General features: G+C 37.5%; 1 protein-coding gene across 6 annotated transcripts in view; it reads right to left on the bottom strand.

Annotated features, from left to right (window-relative positions):
- The window catches only part of RABGAP1L (RAB GTPase activating protein 1 like), a 685,104-nt gene that overhangs the window by 412,441 nt on the left and 251,986 nt on the right, over positions 1-20,677 (bottom strand). The window contains exon 14 of one of the 6 annotated variants that reach the window (XM_073216785.1): positions 492-2,593. The exons of the other annotated variants lie outside the window; for them this stretch is intronic. Within the exon in view, the coding sequence (XP_073072886.1) occupies positions 2,561-2,593 (33 nt within the window). The 3' untranslated portion in view covers positions 492-2,560. Of the gene's footprint in view, positions 1-491; positions 2,594-20,677 lie in introns of those variants that run through there. 6 annotated transcript variants of the gene reach the window in all.

Genomic DNA, 20,677 nt, shown 5'->3' with positions numbered 1-20,677 from the left:
CCTCCAACAGAGTATTATTTTCAAAAGGAAAGAAACAGATCAATACCATTCTCTCTCTTAAAAAAAATTATACACAATCAATGTTCTAAATATACGTTCTCAAAAATACTAGACTCTGAAGATGAAAAGTCACAGAAAAATGAAATTAATTCTTGAAAAATAATATCAAAGTGTAAAATGGCAACTCCCCCCAAAAAAATATTTAAATTCAAATATAAAGGTGAAATAGTCTTGAGATTAAATGTCAAGTTCAAAGTTTGGATAAACTTCAACAGTTTATTTAAAAATAAAGTAGATTTTACTATTAGAGATTGTACTCTGCCTATAATACTACCATGATGTTTAATACTGGAGAGGGTCATGAACTTCAATAAAGAAGCAGATAAAGAACCTAAAAACAATATTTTATATCTACTTAGATCCAATATATTATTTTTAAAACATTTAAGATTGCTACTATATTTCACAAATGTTATTCAATAAATATTTATCAAATACACGTTATGGCAGGCTCTGGGAATGTGATGGTGAGCAAAAAAGGGCAGTGCCAGACCTCACGGAGCTCACGGTCTAGTGAGAAAGACAATTAAATTGGTAATAATCCTGCAGTGCGTTAAAGCTATGTTGGAAGGCCAAGTGATATGGGAACACAGAGCAGGTACACCCGTCTTTTACACGGAGACTTTAAGGATCACTAGGACTTCACTCAAAGGGAAAGAGGAAGAAGGTGTCATGGAGAGGGAGCATTATTTGCATGAGAGGAAGGGCGGGGTAGAATGGGGGTAAGGAAGAAGAATATAGTGCATCTGAGAAACTAAAAGCAAGTCATTTCTTAGGAAAAGCAATAAAAAAACATTCTTTCACTCATCAGCTCTAATTGTTCATTCATTCAATTAATATTTATTAAGCTCCGATAAAGTTAATTTGTATATCCAGAACCACAAGATGGAGTCCAGCCCAGTGATCTGGTCCATGTCAGAAATCTAGACCTAAGTCAAATCTACAGTGAAGGAAATACCTTACTGAGAAGGACACCTAACACCCACCCATCACAAACCTCCAACCCCAGTTTAGCGGATTTACCCCGTCCTAGAAAATAGGACCTGCTAGCCTTAGAAGGAAATCCCTGACTTTCCAGTCAATCCTGCCCTGTTCCTGAGTTAGCTCTTCTAATACATTATAAAACTCTCTTGCCCAAAATCCTTCAGGAGAACCACTGCCCTACTTTGGAAGGACTGTATTTTCCCAATCCACGCACTGTTTTCCCTTGAATAATGGATATCCAAGTCATTACTAAATTGTTTTAGCTTTATTTAACAACAACTACTATTTAGCAGCCCTGTTCAACAAAGGAGCTGTCTTTATTTTATTCAAATTATAAAGCCTAAATAAAAGGAAATCAATACATCTTATAAAGGCTATTTCTTATTGAAATAAAAACTTTACAGAGAATTCCCCTGAAAAACAACCAAAAAACAATTTTATTGTCAGACTGAATAAGCTCCCTGTGAAGGAATGAAGCCTTGAAATAGTGGGTTATTTATTTTCCTGTTTTTCTTATCTTATTGCACCTGAACTTTCAGGATGTGTGCAAGTATCTTAGAGTTCAGGACGCCAGAAATCTAACCCAGCTTTCACTGGGCTGGAATCAGCGGGTCAGTAGGGCTGCATTCCTCTGCAGACTCCACAGGGAGAATCTCTGTTTTCTGAACTTTTTCCACCTTTCGAGGGCTGTCTATACTCCTTGCTTGTAGCTCCCTTCCTCCATCTGACAATGGCTAATTAAGTTACTCTCCTATCACATCACTTGCCTCTCTCTTTTGCCTCCTTTTTATATTTTTAAGGACCCTTGTGATTATATTGGGCCCACCAGAAAAATCCAGAAAAATATATTTTAAGGTTAAGTGATTAGCAACCAGCTACCTTACTCGCTCTTTGACATTTAACCCGCCATGTTCAGAGGTTCTGGGATGAGAATATGGACTCTTCTGGGAGTCATCATTCTGCCTCCCACAGTACATTAAACAAACATTTAAGGTTACTGACTATGCACAGCATTGAAGGATGTTGGACTCTCTCCTCCTGTGACTTTTATCTGCTAGGGTAGGTAAGAAATGTGTACAAAATTATGCTGTCAAGGAAAAAATGTACCCTAAAAGTACTATAGAAATAAGAAAGAACAGTTTTGGGTCAGCAGCTTGAAGGGATGATGATGGCATATGAAGTAGGTCTTAAAGCATAGGAAGGATCTGTAACAGGTAGGGATGAGTATGGGGTAATATTTCAAGTGGGGGCTTTGTGTGACTAAGTGGAAGTTAGATAAAAAATGGGAGACATATTTAACAAGTCTCATTTGGAGTAAGCAAAGAACACTCAGTGGGAAGCAGCAGGAACTGAGGATGTCAAGGAGAAAGTGGTCAAAAATTCAACTGTGGCAGAGATGAAGGAACACAAAGACACAGAGGCCACTTTTAATTAGAGGCTCACTGGTGATCTTCAAATGTGCACGCTGTCCAAGTGCTGGTGGAAAGAGCTGAACTGCAACTCACAATCCTACAGATTACAGCAAGTGCAAATGATTCTTTTGATAAACCTGAAATTGAAAAAAGCAAAATATATTTTTAAAAAGAAGTTTGAGAAGATACCAAGATAAAAGGTTTAGTAGTCCACAGTATGCCAAGTGGAAGTAGTCAATGCAACTGAATAACGAAGAATACAAAGATCAGATCAAAAGAAACAGGTTGCAACCCTCATGCCAATACCTAAAGGCAAAAAACTTTATAGTAAAGCTGCCTACAATGTTAAGAATCTCTATTCTAAAATTTTAATTTTGGAAGGGAATGGTGAGGCAAGATTCACCTACGAACCTCATTTTACAAATGGACTACTGGATTATCTCCATTAAAAACACTGTGTTTTCACTCTTACCAGATTCCAATATGAAATTTCCTAGAAAATTCCACAAGAAAAATTACATAGGCTCTCAGCAAAATAAGAACTCCAAAACAAAGCCTATAGCAGTAACACTGATTACCCAGCACATCAGAACAACGAATTACTTTTCCTCAAAGCTTTAGTGATGGTACCCCTTAGAAGAAAAAAATACATTAACTGCTTGAATTCTTAAGACAGGAACTTCCAAAGTCTCTCCTAAATGTATAACAATAAAAACATGTTTTCAGTGTACTGGAACAACCTAGTGACTTAAAGACACAATTTGTTAAGCAGGAATCACACGTCCTTAAAGTTTACATCATTAGAACTGTCTCTCTTTTAACATAGGTTGAAATAAGATTTCTGAAGGTGTTATTCTTAAAGTGTAAGTAACAGTTATTCTATGCCCATCTTTTTTCTCCCTCCTGATAATATAGTCTTTTAAATGCCTCTATTTAAATAACCAGTAAAAATATAATTAAATATCTTACCATGTAGCACTGAGAAACTATATCTGACTTAAACACAGGTTTATTACCTGTTCCAAGAGCACTCTTGTCTGTTGCTACATCTCACAGGAGATATGAAACAACACTGGCACCAAAGGAATTACGAGAACAGTGGTGGTAAAATTCTGCCACGTAAGAGCAGGTGACTGGACAACAGAAGGTCTGCTGAATGTGCCTCTACACTAAGATATTTTTCACATTTTTTTCTAAACTTCCTGAAGATGCTTATAGATGTTGAAAAAGTGGATTACAGAAAACATCAGTAATAGTGAAGAAACAAGCAAAAATAAAGAAAATGGCAAATATAAAAATTGATTCAAACAGAATAAAATATACAAAGAATAAGAACTATCAAGCACTGAGAACATTAATAGCAACTTTTCATTTTCTAGTAATTTCACTTAGTGAAATCAACTATAAGTCATAGTACCTATTAACAAACACACAGAATGATAGGAAACATTAAGAGTCCCTGAACACTTAAAAAATGAAGGGTACCCCATGCCTGTCTTGAAGATAGTTCAGGTTCCATTCAGGTCACTGCAATATGCTGAGTATCACAATAAAGTTAAAGTCAAATGAATTTTTTGGTTTCTCACTGCATATAAAACTTATGTTCACAATATACTGTAGTAGTATACAATAGCACTATGTCTAAAAATGTACATACCTTATTAAAAATGCTCTATTGCTAAAAAATGCTAACCATCATCTGAGATTTCATCAAGTTGTAATTTATTTGCTGGTGGAAGGTCTCGCCTTGAAGTTGATGGCTGCTGACTGAGCAGGGAGGTGTCTGCTGAAGGCAGGTGTGGCTGTGGCAATTTCTTAAAATAAGACAACAGTGAAGTTCCCAGCAACAACTGACTCTTTCTTCATTAATGATTTCTCTGTAGCATATGATGCTGTTTGATAGCATTTTACCCACAGAATTTCTTTCAAAACTGGAGTCATTCCATCTCAAACCTGCCACTGGTTTATCAACTAAGTTTATGTAATATTCTAAATCCTTTATTGTCCTTTTAACAATCCTCACAAAATCTTCACCAGGAGTAGATTCCATCTCAAGAAACCAGTCTTTGCTCATCCATAAGAAACAATCCCTTATCCATTCAAATTCGATCGTAAGATTGCAGCAATTCAGTCACATCTTCAGGCTCCACTTGTAGTTCTAGTTCTCTTGCTACTTCTACCATACTTACAGTTAATTCCTCCACTCAAGTCTTGATTGAGTCTCTCACAGTCATCCATGAGGATTGGGATCAACTTCTCCCAAACTGCTGTTTATGTTGATATTTTGACCTCTTCCCATGAATCATGAATATTCTGAAAGGCACCCTGAAGGGTTACTCCTTTCCAGAAGGTTTCCAATTTACTTTGCCCAGATTCACCAAAGGAATAATATCTATGGGAGCAATAGCCTTATGAAATTTATTTCTTAAATAATAGGACTTAAAAATCAAAATGACTCCTTGATTCATGGGCTGCAGAATGGATGTTGTGTTAGCAGGAATGAAAACAAGATTACTCTCATTGTATATCTCGATCAGAGAGCTCTTAGGTGACCAAGTGCATTGTTAATAAGCAGTAATATTTTGAAAGGAATCTTTTTTTCCAAGCAGTAGGTCTTAATACTGGGCTTAAAATATTTAGTAAACCCTGTTGTAAACAGATGCTGTCATCCAGGCTTTGTTTTTCCATTTCTAGAACACAGGCAGAGTAGATTTAGCATATTTCTCAAGGACCCTAGGCTTTTCAGAAAGGTCGATGAGAACTGTCTTCAACTTCAAGTCACCAGCTGCATTAGCCCCTAACAAGATTTGCAGCCAGGTACTGACTTCTCCTCTCTAGCTATGGACGTCCTAAGTGGCATCTTCTTCCAATAGAAGGCTGTTTTGTCTACAAAGAAAAATCTGTTGTTTATGTAACCACCTTCATCAATTATCTCAGCTAGATCTTCTGAGTAACTTGCTGTGGCTTCCACTTCAGCACTTGCTGCTTCACTTTATATTTTTATATTTTAGCAACAGTTTCTCTTCTTAATCTCTGGTAGCTTCAAACTTTTCTTCTGTAGCTTTCTCACCTCTCTCAGCTTTCATGGAATTGAAGAGAGTCAGGGCTTTGCTCTGGGTTAGGTGTTGACTTATGGGTATGTTGTGGTTGATTTGATCTTCTATCCAAACCACAAAAATGTTCTCCATACTAACAATAAAGCTGCTTCTCTTCCTTATTCATGGAAGTGGCACTTTTAATTTCCTTAAGAACTTTTCCCTTTGCGTTCACAACTTGGCTAACTGATGCAAGAGGCCTAGCTTTTGGCCTGATTGGGCTTTTCACATGCCTTCCTCACTAAGCTTTATCATTTTTAGCTTTTGACTTAAAATGAGAAACATGTGATTCTTCTTTTCACTTGAACACTGAAAGGCTCCTGTAGGGTTATTCACTGGCCTAATTTCAATACTGTTGTGTCTCAGGGAATAGGGATGCTCAGCGAGAGGGAGATAGAGACAGGGGAATGGCTGGTCAGTGAAGCAGTCAGAATAAATCCAAAATTGATAGTTTGCCATCTTACGTGGGTGTGGTTCATGGTGCCCCCAAACGGGTACAACAGTAACATTATATTGTTATGATGTGATGATCACAGGTCACCATTTCCAATGTAATAATAAGAAAAAAGTTTGAAATACTGTGAGAATTAGCAAAATGTGACACAGAGATACAAGTAAGCAAATGCAATAGGAAAAATGCAGCCAACAGACTTGCTTGATGCATTGTTGCCAGAAACTTTCAACTCAAAAAATGGTAATATCTGTGAAGCACAATACAGCAAGGCACAATAAAATGAGGTGTGCCTGTATACTTGTGAAAAGCATCATTTCTGACTTGCTCACTTCATTAATTTCAAAGTATTTTAATTTGGAAGGTTTTGTTACGTATCTGAGAAAAATCCCTGGGCAAATGAAGCTTCAACTATAATAATAATATTTCATAAATACAACAGAGTATTACTTTAAAAAGATTTCAAAAATGAGCTCTAAATACATGGAAAGTGGGCACAGTAGGGATTATCCAACCAAATTTCTGATTTGTGAATGATCTTTCTGCCTCAGTTAAATGAGGTAAAGTTATTTACTTCTTACTGTTCTCCTAGGTAACATACTACAAAAGAGTTATACTCCTGGGACAATTACTCATTTAAATTAATTTCTAAATATTACACCTAATTTCTCACTGGCTCTTCTGAGGAACTTGACAGTAGCAAGCTCTCTTAAGAGAAACACATTTCTGCCCAGCTAAAAGGCATTTCCCATCCTCATTTGTAATTAATAATTGGCCAAGTGAAATATAACTGCTGCTACTGAAGTGTAAGTCAAAGTGTTCTATGACAGTTAAATGGAAAATCACCTTTAAAAAGAGGAAACCATTTACCCTACTTTCCCTCCTTCCTCTGGTTAGAATGCAGACTTGATGGCTGGAGCTTGAGCAACAATTCTGAACCACAGGGCAGACCCTATGGGATGGCAGAGCAGCAACAAAACAAGTTTAGGTTCTTTACATTATGAGCTGCCTCACTAATCTTGGGTTATCTACCTTCAGACTTTATTTCCATGAGAGGAAAATAAACTTCTACCTTCTGTAAGTCACTGTTATTTATAGTATTTTGCTTTATGTAAGTGAACCTAATCCAAACCAACACAATGTTCATATCCTAACAATTACACATCTGGCATATACTCAAAAGTTTAGACCAGTGCTGTCCAACACAGCTTTCTGTGATGATGGAAGTGTTCTGTATCTTTGTCATCTAATCCAGTAGCCACTAGCTACACTTGAAATGTTTTTAATATCTGAAACAGAATTAAAAATTTTCTTTCATTTCAATTAATTTAAATTCAAATAGCCACATGTGGCTCCTGTATTAGCCAATGGAGCTCTAGGCATCAAAGAGCATCAAATTTGCAACTGAGTTAATCCAAGATAATATGTAAATCCTCCCTAATTTACATAAAACAATACAGAAAAATTCTAAACACTATCTCATTTTCATAAGAGACATGCCTGTAATTACATTTTGCTAAACAATCTTACTGTGTCTAGCTTGAGTCATACCTGCAGAAACTCAGAAAATGTTAATTGTGAAGATGAAGATCACTTGTCAGTGGGTCTATGTCTTGCCAATGCGTTTCAGCCCTGTACAAGTTCACTATGGATTCAATGAAACCAAAAAAATGACAGCGGAACATTCCTGGGGTAAAAGGGTTTATATCGAACTTTATTCCCACTGTGACAGGTCAGTCTCTAGAATCCCGTCCACCTCAGGGTGAGTCTGCATGCAGCAAGCCAATCTCTGCCTCTGGGCCTCTCTGCCCCCACAGCTGTCTCAGTCTCTGTCCTTGGCTCTGCCACTGCTCCAGCCTCTGCTCCCCTGCAGCCTTGCAGCAACCCAGAGCACTGGGCGGAGCTCCTTATAGAGAGTCAAATACAACGTATTGCCTACATATGTATAGTGAGCAAGCCAACCAGGGCCAGGTGAGAATCCTGGCCATAGGAACCTTCATTTTCTCCACAGTTTATAACACAGACTTTCTACTTTAGTACAAAAAGATATCCTGATTTTCTTCTCAGTTAGAAAGCCACTGCTCTTAAAATGTGACAGGATTTAAGTACTTTTTACATTTCCTTTCCATTCATGTTCCCTTAACTCAAAGCAGCTGGAATACATAAAGGAATATCTATAAAAGTGCAATGCCTTTTCAATTTGTTAGCAATTGTCCTAATATCATAGGTCAACATAATATTGGAGAATATCGAAGCAAACTAACTCAAATTTTGATAAATCTTCCCAGCATGCAATGAAAAATTCTTTGCTTTAACAACTACCAGGTAGTGCCTCCCCAATACTAACAACCTTTGTGTGTTAAGAGGTATCAATATTATGGATTGTAAAGCACAGTTATTAGGTTATTAATAAACTAGAAAGTTCACAACAGAAAGGCACCTCAGAAAGGTCACTCAGTTTATATCCTCATCCCAAAGAGGATTATGTTTTATGTTAATTGACCCTAGACATGTTTGTCTATCTTCTTATCGCCTTTCCCTTCAGGCAGAATTAATCTCTCTGTGATCATGAAGTATTTTGTGTGATAGATATCCTTCTCACACAGCACTCACTATACTAGGTCATGTTGGTTTTTAAAACTGTTTCTGCTCTAGACCTTGAAACTCTCAAAGGCAAAAGAGACCTCAAAGAGGTACCAAAGTGGAACAAAATCACCCATAGGTAGCACAAAGAAATGTGCTCTTGAGGGCAGAAGAGCAGAAAAGGTGTAATATAATCACAGCTCACTAATCCCATGTTTCTATCCAAGGCTGGCCTTGGTTATGATCTGCTTTAATTCAATTCAAATTGAAATTCATTTTTGGGTATACTTATGTTTGCTTAAAATTTCAAATCGCAACATCATATGCAAATTAGTGAATAAATGAGATAATAAATTTAAGCATATGATGGATTAAGCCTAAAAAAAGCTTTTAAATCACTTTGGTTAACATCACAGTTTCCTGAGCACAGTATTCTAAATGGAACTCACTGTTTCTGATAAGATTATCTAATAATGGTAACCTCTGCACAACGCTTTTGTTTTAAATAATTTGTGCAAAATAAATTAGGTGTTATATAAATACCACCCACATTCTTAAAATAGAAAGAGACATGAGCAGATAAAGAACCAATTTTGAAGTCATGAAAAGATGTCATCTTTAAAAATTTACTTTGAAAGACTTACTTTTAGAATTTAACTGCTGTCAAATTAAGATGACAAACAACGCATTAGTTACCTGAATTCCTGGTTTTTTTTAAATTTGAGAATGAATTCTGTGTTTTATATATTGAATTCTTATCTGATGGTTTCAACCCCAGGCAAGTTCACTATGGATTCAGTGAGACCAAGAAATGACAACAGAATGTTCTTGCAGTAAAAGGGTTTATATTTGACTTTACACTCACAGTGTCAGTCAAGCACTAGAATCACATCTGCATCCATCAGTCTGCAGGTCTATAATCCACCTCCGTCTCTGCTCCTGCCTAAAGCACTGGGCGGAGCTCTTTATATAGTGACTCAGTCAATAATAGTTCATTGCCTACAGGTGTGAAGCATTAGTCTAGCAGGCCAATTACATTATCATGTGGTTTGGGGTCTGGTGAGGATCCTGACCATAGGAACTTCCATTTTCCCCACAATGAACAGGCCAAAATATTGTGACACTAGGTAAATAAAATAGCAAATAATATTAAAGATAAAGATGTAGCTTAATGAATGAGCAAATACCCTGGTCAGAATATCCAAGAGAAAAATCAGTACTGGCAATCCATTCACCATAATTTAATATACCTACTCACCTATTACGTCCAACCAATTATCCAATTAAGACCCCTTCAGTGTTAATTAGGGAGTAAATGAAGCTATGGTCTCCCACACTGATGTATTATAATAAATTATGCATCCTCTGCCTGAGGCAATGGAAAAGACCAGAGAAATATGCAAAATTATATCCCTGCTTCCTTGTTAATCAAATACCAAATTGGCATTCACAGCAATCACTTTTCAGATGGGCTTTTTATGGTATCCTTTGCTTTAGAAAGCTGTCATTCCAGAAATGACTATGAATTTCCACAGCAATTCCAAACTTTAATTTCACCTGTACCAAAATCTGAGAAATTTTGAAAAATGCAGATTCCTGGGCTCCAAAGCCCCATTAAAATGGGCCAAAAAGGAGTGGTGCCCAGACATTTTTAGCCAACAATCTCCCATGTGATTCCAGTGAATGCTAATATTTGAGAACCACTGCCTTAGAACAAATTATTCCTGTGATACTTGGTATATAAGTATGTCCCTGTCCTAGATCAGGAGCAATGGCATCACCTGGGAGCTTGTTAGAAATGCAAATCTCAGGCCCATCCCAGCCCTGAAGATTCAAAATCTACATTTTAACAAGATCCCCAAGAGACTCATTTACATTGAAGCTTGAGTTGTACTGGTCTAGAGCAGTTGCTCTTGTCCTGATGCACCTTGAGATGCTCTTGTTCTGAGGCACCTTACATCAGTCAAATAGCAAAGTATATTAGAGAGATTGTGGTAAACACCTGAAATTTACTTTATAGTAAAATAGGCAATGTCTTGCCAGTGGGTTTCAGGCCTGGGCAAGTTCGCTATGGATTCAGTGTGACCAAAGAAATCGACAGCAAAATGTTCTTGGGGTGAAAGGGTTTATTATCCAGCTCGTTCTCCGGGGGTAGGTCAAGCACTAGCATCTCTGCCTCAGCCCAGAGCACTGGGCCGAGCTCTCTATATAGCGCAATAGCTTATTGCCTACAGGTGTGGAGGCGGCAGCCCAGCAACAGGCCAGTTACATCATCAGATGGTTTAAGTTCAGTGAGGATCCTGGCCATAGGAACCCCAACTTCCCCACAGACAATCAAAGCCAAAGCTCTGAAATGCACAGGGAAGATCCTGAATATCTTTTGGTGAATTTTAAAATGTTCATGATAATACCATTTCCATTCTGCCCTACCAAGCATTGCATTAACCATGGAAGACAGAAGTCATTCAAAATACAACTGAGAATAGACAAAAGCCAAAAAAGAGAGGTTTCATAAGCAGCAATAGTTTGTGAGTTGCTCTGGTCCCCAAATGAAGATCCACTCAAGATAAAAAGACTAATAAAAACCTTATTTAATTCAACACATCCTCAACATTGTTTTCCCATGTATGAATGCAGATTGGAATTGTGGATAAAATGAGAGTTCCTGTGGCCAGGATTCTCACTTGGCCCTGATTGACTAGCCCACTGCACACCTGTGAGCAATACATGGCTGTTGACTCTATATAAAGAGCTCCGCCCAGTGCTCTGCGTACAACACGATGGTACGGCTGCAAGGCTGCAGGAGAGCAGAGCGGAGGCTGGAGTGGTGGCAGCGCTGAGGACAGAGGCCCAGAGGATGACTGTGTGGGACAACTGTGCAGAGAGGCCGAGAGGACAGCTGTGTGGGCAGAGGGGCCCAGAGGAAGAGACCGGCTTGCTGCGTGCAGACTAGCTTTGAGTGAATGGGATTTTAGTGACTGACCTGCCACCTGGAAATAAAGTTGGGTATAACCCTTTCATGCCAAGAACACTTTGCTGTCAACTTCTTTGGTCACATTGAATCCATAGTGAACTTGCCCAGGACTGAAACTCATTGGCAAGACAGAATGTAGTTTGTTATTTAATAAAATGACTTGCTGAGAAAAAAACAAAATATTAAGAGACAGTCCTCCTTGAATCTTTTTGTTGTTGCTATTTTTTAATACAGTAGGGCACAAATCAGAGAGAGGACTGAAGTCCAAAAAGATATGCTTGAACACTAGACAGACAGAACAGTAGGTAACATGCTGTGGATAAAGTGAAGGTTCCTGTGACCAGGATTCTCACCTGGCCCTGATTGGCTAGCTCACTCCACACGTGTGGGCAATACATTATTATTGACTCTATATAAAGAGCTCCACCTAGTGCTCTGGATGACACAGTAACACGGCTGCAAGGCTGCAGGGGAGCAGATATGAGACTGGAGTGGTGGCAGTGCCGAGGACAGAGACGGAGGCGGCGCGGAGGCGGCGGCTGCAGGGGTGGAGAGGCCCAGAGGCAAAGACCGGCTTGCTGCATGCAGACTCGCTCTGAGTGGATGTGATTCTAGTGATCGATCTACCACCATGAGAATAAAGTTGGGTATAAACCCTTTCACCCCAACAACATTCCACTGTCATTTCTTTGTTCTCATTGAATCCACAGTGAACTTGTCCAGGGCTGAAACCCATTGGCAAGACATATGCATATTCCATATTACTCTGCCTGACAAAATATGCTGCCTTATAAATAACATTTCACATAAAAATGACAATGTATTTTCTTCATCATAGAAGCATATCGAATTAGTTATAAAATTTACTACTAGTTAATAACACTGTCACCACTCAACAATGAACAATGGGAATACTATCCACAAAATCAATTTACTTACAAAATGTTTGTCTTGTCAATGCATTTCAGCCCCAGGCAAGTTCTCCATGGATTCAGCAAGACCAAGGAATGACAATGGAACATTCTTGGGATAAAAGGGTTTATTACCCAGCTTGTTCTCCTGGAGAAAGGCTGAGCACTAGAATCACATCTGCATCCAACAGTCTGCAGGTCTGTAATCCTCCTTCCTCTCTGCCTCTGTCAGGAGCACTGGGCAGAGCTCTTTATGTAGTGACTCAGTCAATAACAGCTTATTGACTACAGGTGTGGAGCAGTAGCCTAGCAGTGGGCCAGTTACATCATGAAGTAGTTTAGGTTCAGATGAGGATCCTGGCCATAGGAACCTCAACTTTCCCCACAGTATACTATGCAGATTTGACATAAATACTCTTTAAAAATATCTTTGGAGAACTGATCTCTAAGCACTCATTTAAACACTGATATCAAAGCACTTATGGAAATCTTATTAATGTCAATATAGTAAGTTCTATGCAGCATCAAGTAAAAAATAAATGTGAATCTTTTCTTTAATAATTTTTCTATTACTGCATGTTATGGCAGGTTCCCTGTTGTATACTACAATATTAACTGATCATTACCTCAGCTTTAAACATAAATTTCTATCACAGGTTATGACAATATTAGTAGAGAAAATATTTTGCCCAGATGTCCAGTACCTCTCCCCTGTCTCAGTACACTGGAAACTTGAGTTTGAAAACAAAGCTACAGGAAGCAAATACCAGACAATCATGTGAAATAGCTACCACTTACTTGTTGTCTTTGAATCAACACTACACTCAAATATACACTACTTCCTTCCTCTTCTACTTTCTATGCTAGAAACGAGAGGAATACAGTGCTTAATTCATCGCTCAGAAGTCCTAAATGTTAGACACTGATGATTACTATGTGCAAATATCACAACAATAGCTTTAACCAAGAAAATAATAGCTCCCCGATGCTCAGAAGTACAGTGGAGGAATCTGCTTATGAACAACATAACAGTAGCTGCAACACTGTTTGAACACATACTTCAATAGTCTGGCTGCCACTCAAACATATAGATTAGCCGCAGAGATTTGTGAAAGAAGCCTTCCCAGTAATAACTTCTACTTTTGTCTGGTAGCCAAAATAATACTTAAATTATAATAATCTGGCAGAGGTCATATGCACAGCTTTGCTTTCTCAGCACACTCAGTTCTGCTCTTGCAACTGTGGTACTTGAGCAGTACCATCCTTGATCCAGGAAAGAGGGAACACTGCCGAAGACCCTGTATTTCAGAGGAACCTAGGTAACACACATACCCCAAACGAAATCTATGAAAGAACATGTGGGTGCCTTCTGCCACTTGGATCTGGTGCTCAGACTGACACAGTGTGGCCTGTAACCCTGAACATCTACTCTCACAAATAACACACTTCAAGCCACAGAATGATGCTTCTACACACCTCTTGCCCTTTCCTCCTCAAAATAAAAAGGGGATTATGTCAGAATGCCCTAAGGGTTTGTGGGTACACTGCTGCTGAAGACAGAGATAGATATGGCTTTGGAGCTTCAGGAAGATTTAAGCAATGAAAGCACTTAGATAAAAGAGGAATTAATTAACTTGTCAGATCCTTCTTCTCAGATATCATGAATGCAATAAATCCTTGCTTAACCAAGTATCATTTCCCAATGGTGCCAAAGTCCATTTTCTTGCTTCACATTTTAATTTGTGGTTCTGGAGTTTACTCACAAATTAACAGTATTTGCAAGAGTTGCACATAGTGGCTGAAGAGTATTTTACAATATTAAGGAACTCATAAATATCTTGTGTTTTGTCTTTTTGTGTGTGTGTGTTTTGTCTTTTATATCAGTAAATAATTCTGCACATATTAAAGAAAAATAATCTGAAAATAATTATTTTTCAAAAAATGTTTAAATTTGCATTAATTTATATTTTTGTAAGAATGTATTCACATCTTGATAAAATATGTGAAATACTCAGGTAGTCAGTAAACTGCTCCAAAATTTACTATTAATATCTTATTAATGAAATAAATACAATTAAAATGAAAACAGTATAGGTATAATCAACTTTTTAGAGTACTTAATAGTTTTAAACTCAAAATACTGAAGATTAGAAAACTGTGATAAGTGAGATTTTTTTTCTTACATAGAAACGTTTTCAACTTTTGTGAAAAGTTCCCCTTATAAATTATTATGAATGCATGAAAAAGTTAAAATTGACTCTGACCTTTCCAAGATCACACTAGCTAACCTGTGTTGGACCAAAACAAAATTCCTGTCTCCTGACTCTCAGCCTAGTGCTCTTTCAATTTCAAATTAGGAAGATTTATAAAGTTCATCTTACATGGAATATACAGGTTTACACTTTAATTTCTTGACCTGTAGGTAATTTATATACAGCAGGAAGAAAATGGCTAATGACTTGATCGGCCTTAAGGTGCCAGGAATCTTTGCTTGGTATCCTTACAAATAGAAAACATGTAGTCAAAGTCATTATGTTTACCTTAATTGTTTGCCCTTAGTTGTTTGGCACCCATCACTGCAAGCTTTTAAAAAACAGTATGGTATGTTTAGCACTTTAACGATAAGAGTTGCTCAAAACAAACTGATGTGTAAGTCCAAGATATTACTGTTAAATGCCTTAAAAACACAGTCATAATGTCTGACAAGATACAGTGATTGGGAAAGAAAATCTAATCAGTCATTCAACATACATAAAAAGAAAAATTCACAATGGGAATCTTGAATAATCAAGCACCTTGCTATTTCAAGAGTGATCTCTGGATAAGAGCATGAGCATCGAGTAGGAGTTTATTCACATAAAGACTCTCAGGCACCAACCACCTCAGACCTACTAACTCTGAACCTGTAATTTAACAAGATCCTCAGGTGATTCATCCCCATGTTAAAGTTTTAAACACGACTGACCCTGCAGGCCGTCACCTCAGCTTGTATATGACAACAGCTATGATTAAATATTTATTGACACATATTGTACTATTAGGCACTACACGTGTTATTTACTTATCACAACAAAATTATAGATATTATTTGCCTTTATAGATGATGGAAATAGAGGTCAGAGAAGTTAAGGGACATGGGTATGGTCAATTTCTAATTAGTAGCAGACCCTGAATGCAAAGTCCCATGTTATTTCAGTTATACACTGCCTCTCTAGCCACTGGCCTCGTGAAACAAGAAGCACCCTCAACTGTCATTTGTCAATGTCTTTAAGAAGTACTAAGAAGGGAGTAAAGCAACAGTATCATGACACTTACTATGGGATTCTCTTTGATTAATCAAAGCACTTCTACTATGCCTGGTTTTACGGTGAGTTGACAGAGAAAGTTTTAAAATAGTGACAATCTAGTTGGTGAAATAGAACTAGCTCACATAAACTAACAGAATCACCATTAGAAATTAAAATAGAAAAAGTACAAAATGACACTTTACAAACTAAATATATAATTTCCAAATAAAGTACTGAATAACCTTTAATGTAACATTTATTAACTACATAATAATATGGTAAGATTACATTAGGCACTAAAGATCTAAAATTAATCTTAAAAAATAGACTTTCAGGTTAGGGACCATGAGCACAAAGCATTTAAGTATGAAACAAACTGATCAGGATTACATGATACATGTACACAAAATGCCACACAAATAATTCCACCACGCCTCACAAAGGAGAGAATGAGGTCAGCCAAAGGTCTAGAAAAGGCTTGGCTAGGCCATGAAAGAACTGATGGAAATGGATTAACTCCACAGGCATTAATTTTCTCATCTATAAAACAAGGGAGTTTGCAGCGGTCAGTAATCTCCAAGACCCTGTAACATTCTCTGCAGGAGCCTCAGGGTTCCTCAACCTGCTTCGATCAGAGCAGCTCAGCCATTATATGTTGTATACATTATCTAAAGAACATTTTGTTGGCTTTAAAATAAAATTGGAAAACTCTTTTAAATTCCAGCATTATGTAATTACATAAGACAAATTATGCTTCCTTCAAAGAATGTCTAGTCTGCCAGAAAACTAACTCTATTAACAGCTCAGGAGCATATGAAGTAAGAGATCATCCCAAGGAGAAAAAGGGCCGAAGTGCTGCAGGAAGGGAAAACACTGTCAGGGCATCTTGTCCTCTGGATGCACTTGAGCCTCCACTGAATCTACCTGTCAGTTGTAACTGGGACTTGCCCCAGAGCTCTGGACATCAGATGCTACCCCAAACACAAGAAAACAAGATGCAACTTGAAAAATCTCTTTGAGACACTTGAAGTACAGGCAGGAAAGCTTTGGGAGTCATATTCTGGATTATAACTAATCCACTTTTGTCATGGTGGGAAGAGCTGGATTTTTACTTTGGTGATGAAGACCAGAGCATGCTTTTGCAGAGCTCCAGGGAAAACAATACACACCTGGCATACGAGGAATTCTGCACATTAACATGGCTCACAGTAGTCCTTTGCTGTCAAGAGGCAGTCCTCAGAGCAGAAATGTCAAATAGCAGCAGCCTCCCAGGAGGCTATGGCAGACATCCCCAAACTGCAAGACAGCCAGCACAGAAGAAAAAGAAAGGCTGGTAGTACCAGCTGGGCTCTGGAGTACACAACATTGATATGGCAGAATCAGAAACCTACCAAAACCATGTGAATATGCCTGTACCATGGTTCTGCCCCTGTTATGCTTAGGAAACACAATTTGGGGGCTGGTAGTTAAGAAAGGAATACCATACTTCTAGAAGATACAACAAAAAGACATGATTGACCAAGGATATTTCTTGTACTTAATTTTTTAGAGGGAGTAAATTTGCTAGTATTATCATTCTTACTGCATGAAGTTCTTAGCACTACTTTGGAGACCATGAAAAATTACCTGTCTCCAGTTATTTAAAAAAGATTCCCCCTTTGAATGGTAGGCCTCTGACATCATGACAAATCAGAGAACAGGCCAAATCCTCTTTTATTTAATTTTATATTTTTCTTTCCCCATGATAATTTTTTATTAGACTTACATCTTCATCAGTCAGCTGAAATGGGCCTTTATGTTTTTCTTGTTTAACATCAGTAACTGAACAGCAAAACCTTGGATAAACATTTAACACAAATTCATGTCACAGAACTCAAGAAATAATCTTCATTTTCAAATTTCAACTAAATATTATCCTGAATATGGTACTAGATAATACTGCTCTTCTTGCTGAGTTTTTCAAAACCTAATGGCTTACCTCATGGCTCATTTCATATAAAGAAAGTTAAAAGTCCATTTAAATAGGATGTAGATTTTCACAATGAATTGCTCAAATGGCTCTCTTGGAAATTAAATTAACACAGCCCATTTCATTTTCAACATGTTGACATTTTAGTCCAGTCTGTTACTTAACAAGCAAGCAAAAAACTTAATCTCTTGGTAAGTTCTAGAGTCCTTCCAGAAACTGAATAAAAATTTTAAAACCTTTGTCTTGATAACATCTGGCAGGGGGTAGGGAAAAAAGGTAACAATATGTATGTATGGAAAAGGACTAACATTCCTACTATATAAGGAACTCTCACAAATTGATACTAAAGAACAATCTAATAGAAATACAGATTTAAAACATATATTTGATAAAATAATGTGCAAAAGATCTTTAACTCAAAATTTATCATAATATGGCCATACTTCTTTAACCTGTCCAGGAATTTTTTACTGAAGGCGTCATAAATATATTCTTACTATATTTGAGAAGGTAATCTAAAATACTGCTCCATAGTTTGATATTAAAGGAATGGCAACATTTGACTATATTCAGAGTTGTTTTATCTTCCAAAACTTGTCAAAAGCATCCTTATGTGTGACCAACTGAAGGTAATGATAAGGGTTTAAATTTGTTTCTATTATGCATAATTCATTAATGAAAACAGAGTGACATATATGCAATTTTCTCTTTCTAGTTTAAAATATTACTGTGCAGAAAAGAGTTAACATAGAAGGCCTGAGACTGGTTTTCTAGAAAGGCCTGCTGCAAGGTTGGCCATTTGCTGGCATCTGGAAACTCGAATTTGGGGAGGGTTCCTACCATTCCCTAGCTGAGAAATACGGTTTACTGTGCCTAAACTGTTTGTACAAACAAAAGAGTTAATGTTGAACACCTACTTTCTTTCTGGGAGTTTGGACTATTGCCACATGCTAGGCAAAGGGTGTATGTGTGACTAACTTTAGAAAAAAAAAACCAAACATATTTCCAGGCTCAGGTGAGCTTCCTCAGTTTGCACATGATGCTACCTGATGCTAGAGGCACTAAGCTTGTCCTGTGCAACTGTATGGGGAGAAGACTCTTGGAAGCTTATACCTGGTTTCTTCCACACTTTGATTTCTCACTTTCCTAATTTTGTTTTGTATACCTTTTACTATAATAAATCATGATTATGAGTATGACTGTGTGCTGAGTCCAGTGAGTCCTATTAGCAAATCACCAAATCTGTGGTCGTCTTAGGAACTCTCAACACAATTATTCTTTTTTAAAAAAATTGAAGTATTGTTGATATACAACCTTATCTTGGTTTCAAATACATAATGGTTCAGCGGTTACCCATATTATTAAATCCTCACCCCCAACTAGTGCAGTTACTATCTGTCAACATAGGAAGATGTACAGAATCATTGGCTATATTCTCCATGCTGTACTATCATCCCTGTGGCCAACTTAGATTAGATTAAGAATTTTTGTGCCCCTTTATCCCTCCACCCTCTCCACCCACCGCATTCTCTCCCCCATGGTAACTACCAGTCACTTCTAAGTGTGAATGAGTCTACTGCTACAACACAATTACCCTTAAAACACTTTGGGAAAAGTGGATAAATAACCCATTTCATGACTCATAAGAAATCTCTTCCTCATCTTTTACTCCCTGTATGTTGTTAGCCAACAAATCCTATAGACTTTTTAAAAAATAGTATCACTTTCTTTCCATTTCCACCATACCCATCTCTGATTTCTTTCTGGTCACCACTCCCCTTGCCACCTCAAGCTCTGATTATAACCATGGTTTCTCTCTCAGTCTGTTCTAGCTGCCATAACAATCTAACACAGTCTGAGAGGCTTAAACAACAGAAATTTATTTCTCACAGCTCTGGAGGCTGGGAAATCCAAGATCAAGGTGCTGGCCAGTTCAGTTTCTGGTTAAGAACTTTCTTCCTAGCTTGCAGACAGTTGCCCTCTTGCTGTGTCTTCACCGGGTAAAGAAAGCACTGGAGTATCTCTCCCTCTTCTTAGAAGGGCACCAGCCCTAATGTATTAGGGCCCCACTCATATGACCTCACTTAACCTTTACCACTTCCTCACAGGCCTGTCTCCAAATACAGTCACATTTGGTGTTAGAGCTTCAACATGAATTTGGGGGACACGAGCATTCAGCCCATGCAGTCTCCTATCTGGTCTGTCTGCCCCCTGTAGTGAATTCTGCATTCTGTAGCCACAATAAGCTTCCTAGGAGACTGTAATCATTGTGTGTCTCCATGCTCGAAGCCCACCAAGGAAGGTCTCTAACACATGTGGTATATAGAGCAACTGCTTTAACCTGGTGAAAACAGAGCCAATATCTAACACTTATATGGGATCTGTTTTGAAGGTCAATAAATTAAAGCAGTTTGTTCAGTATTTAGCTCTGATTTGGATATGTTCAAGTCCTTTTAACATAAGTGCCTACTATTAAATTCTAATAAATACCTACTTTTCTAAGATTTTGGATAATTTAGCAGAATTTCTAACATATGAAGTAGTTATCACCTTCCTAAATAAATTATCCTCTAACAGGTATACTGTGTATTTGAACACAAGTTGAGTATTTTTACCTTTCTTCTCTTCTAGAAAAGGTGAAAGCTGTTTTAATACCATCTTTACATCATTAGTCTGAGTCACATCATAGGCTTAAATTTTTAGTTGAACTAGAAAGGAATATTAATTGTTCAAGACAACTAATATGCCATCAGTGGAATGATCACATTCAATCAAAAAGAACCTTCAGCAGTAAGATAGCTAAGTGCTGAGTATGACTGAATTTAAACACAAAAAACTGCATACAACAACAAACTTTTTAAATCCTAGTAAATTCTTCCCAAAGAAATCCCTCATATTAAAACAGTATCAATATATCAAGACATTTTTTTCTCAATATCTGCTATGCATAA

This window comes from Manis javanica, chromosome 11, assembly GCF_040802235.1.
Source record: "Manis javanica isolate MJ-LG chromosome 11, MJ_LKY, whole genome shotgun sequence".
In the NCBI taxonomy this organism is placed as follows: domain Eukaryota; kingdom Metazoa; phylum Chordata; class Mammalia; order Pholidota; family Manidae; genus Manis; species Manis javanica.
This window is presented reverse-complemented; position numbering and strand designations above follow the sequence as displayed.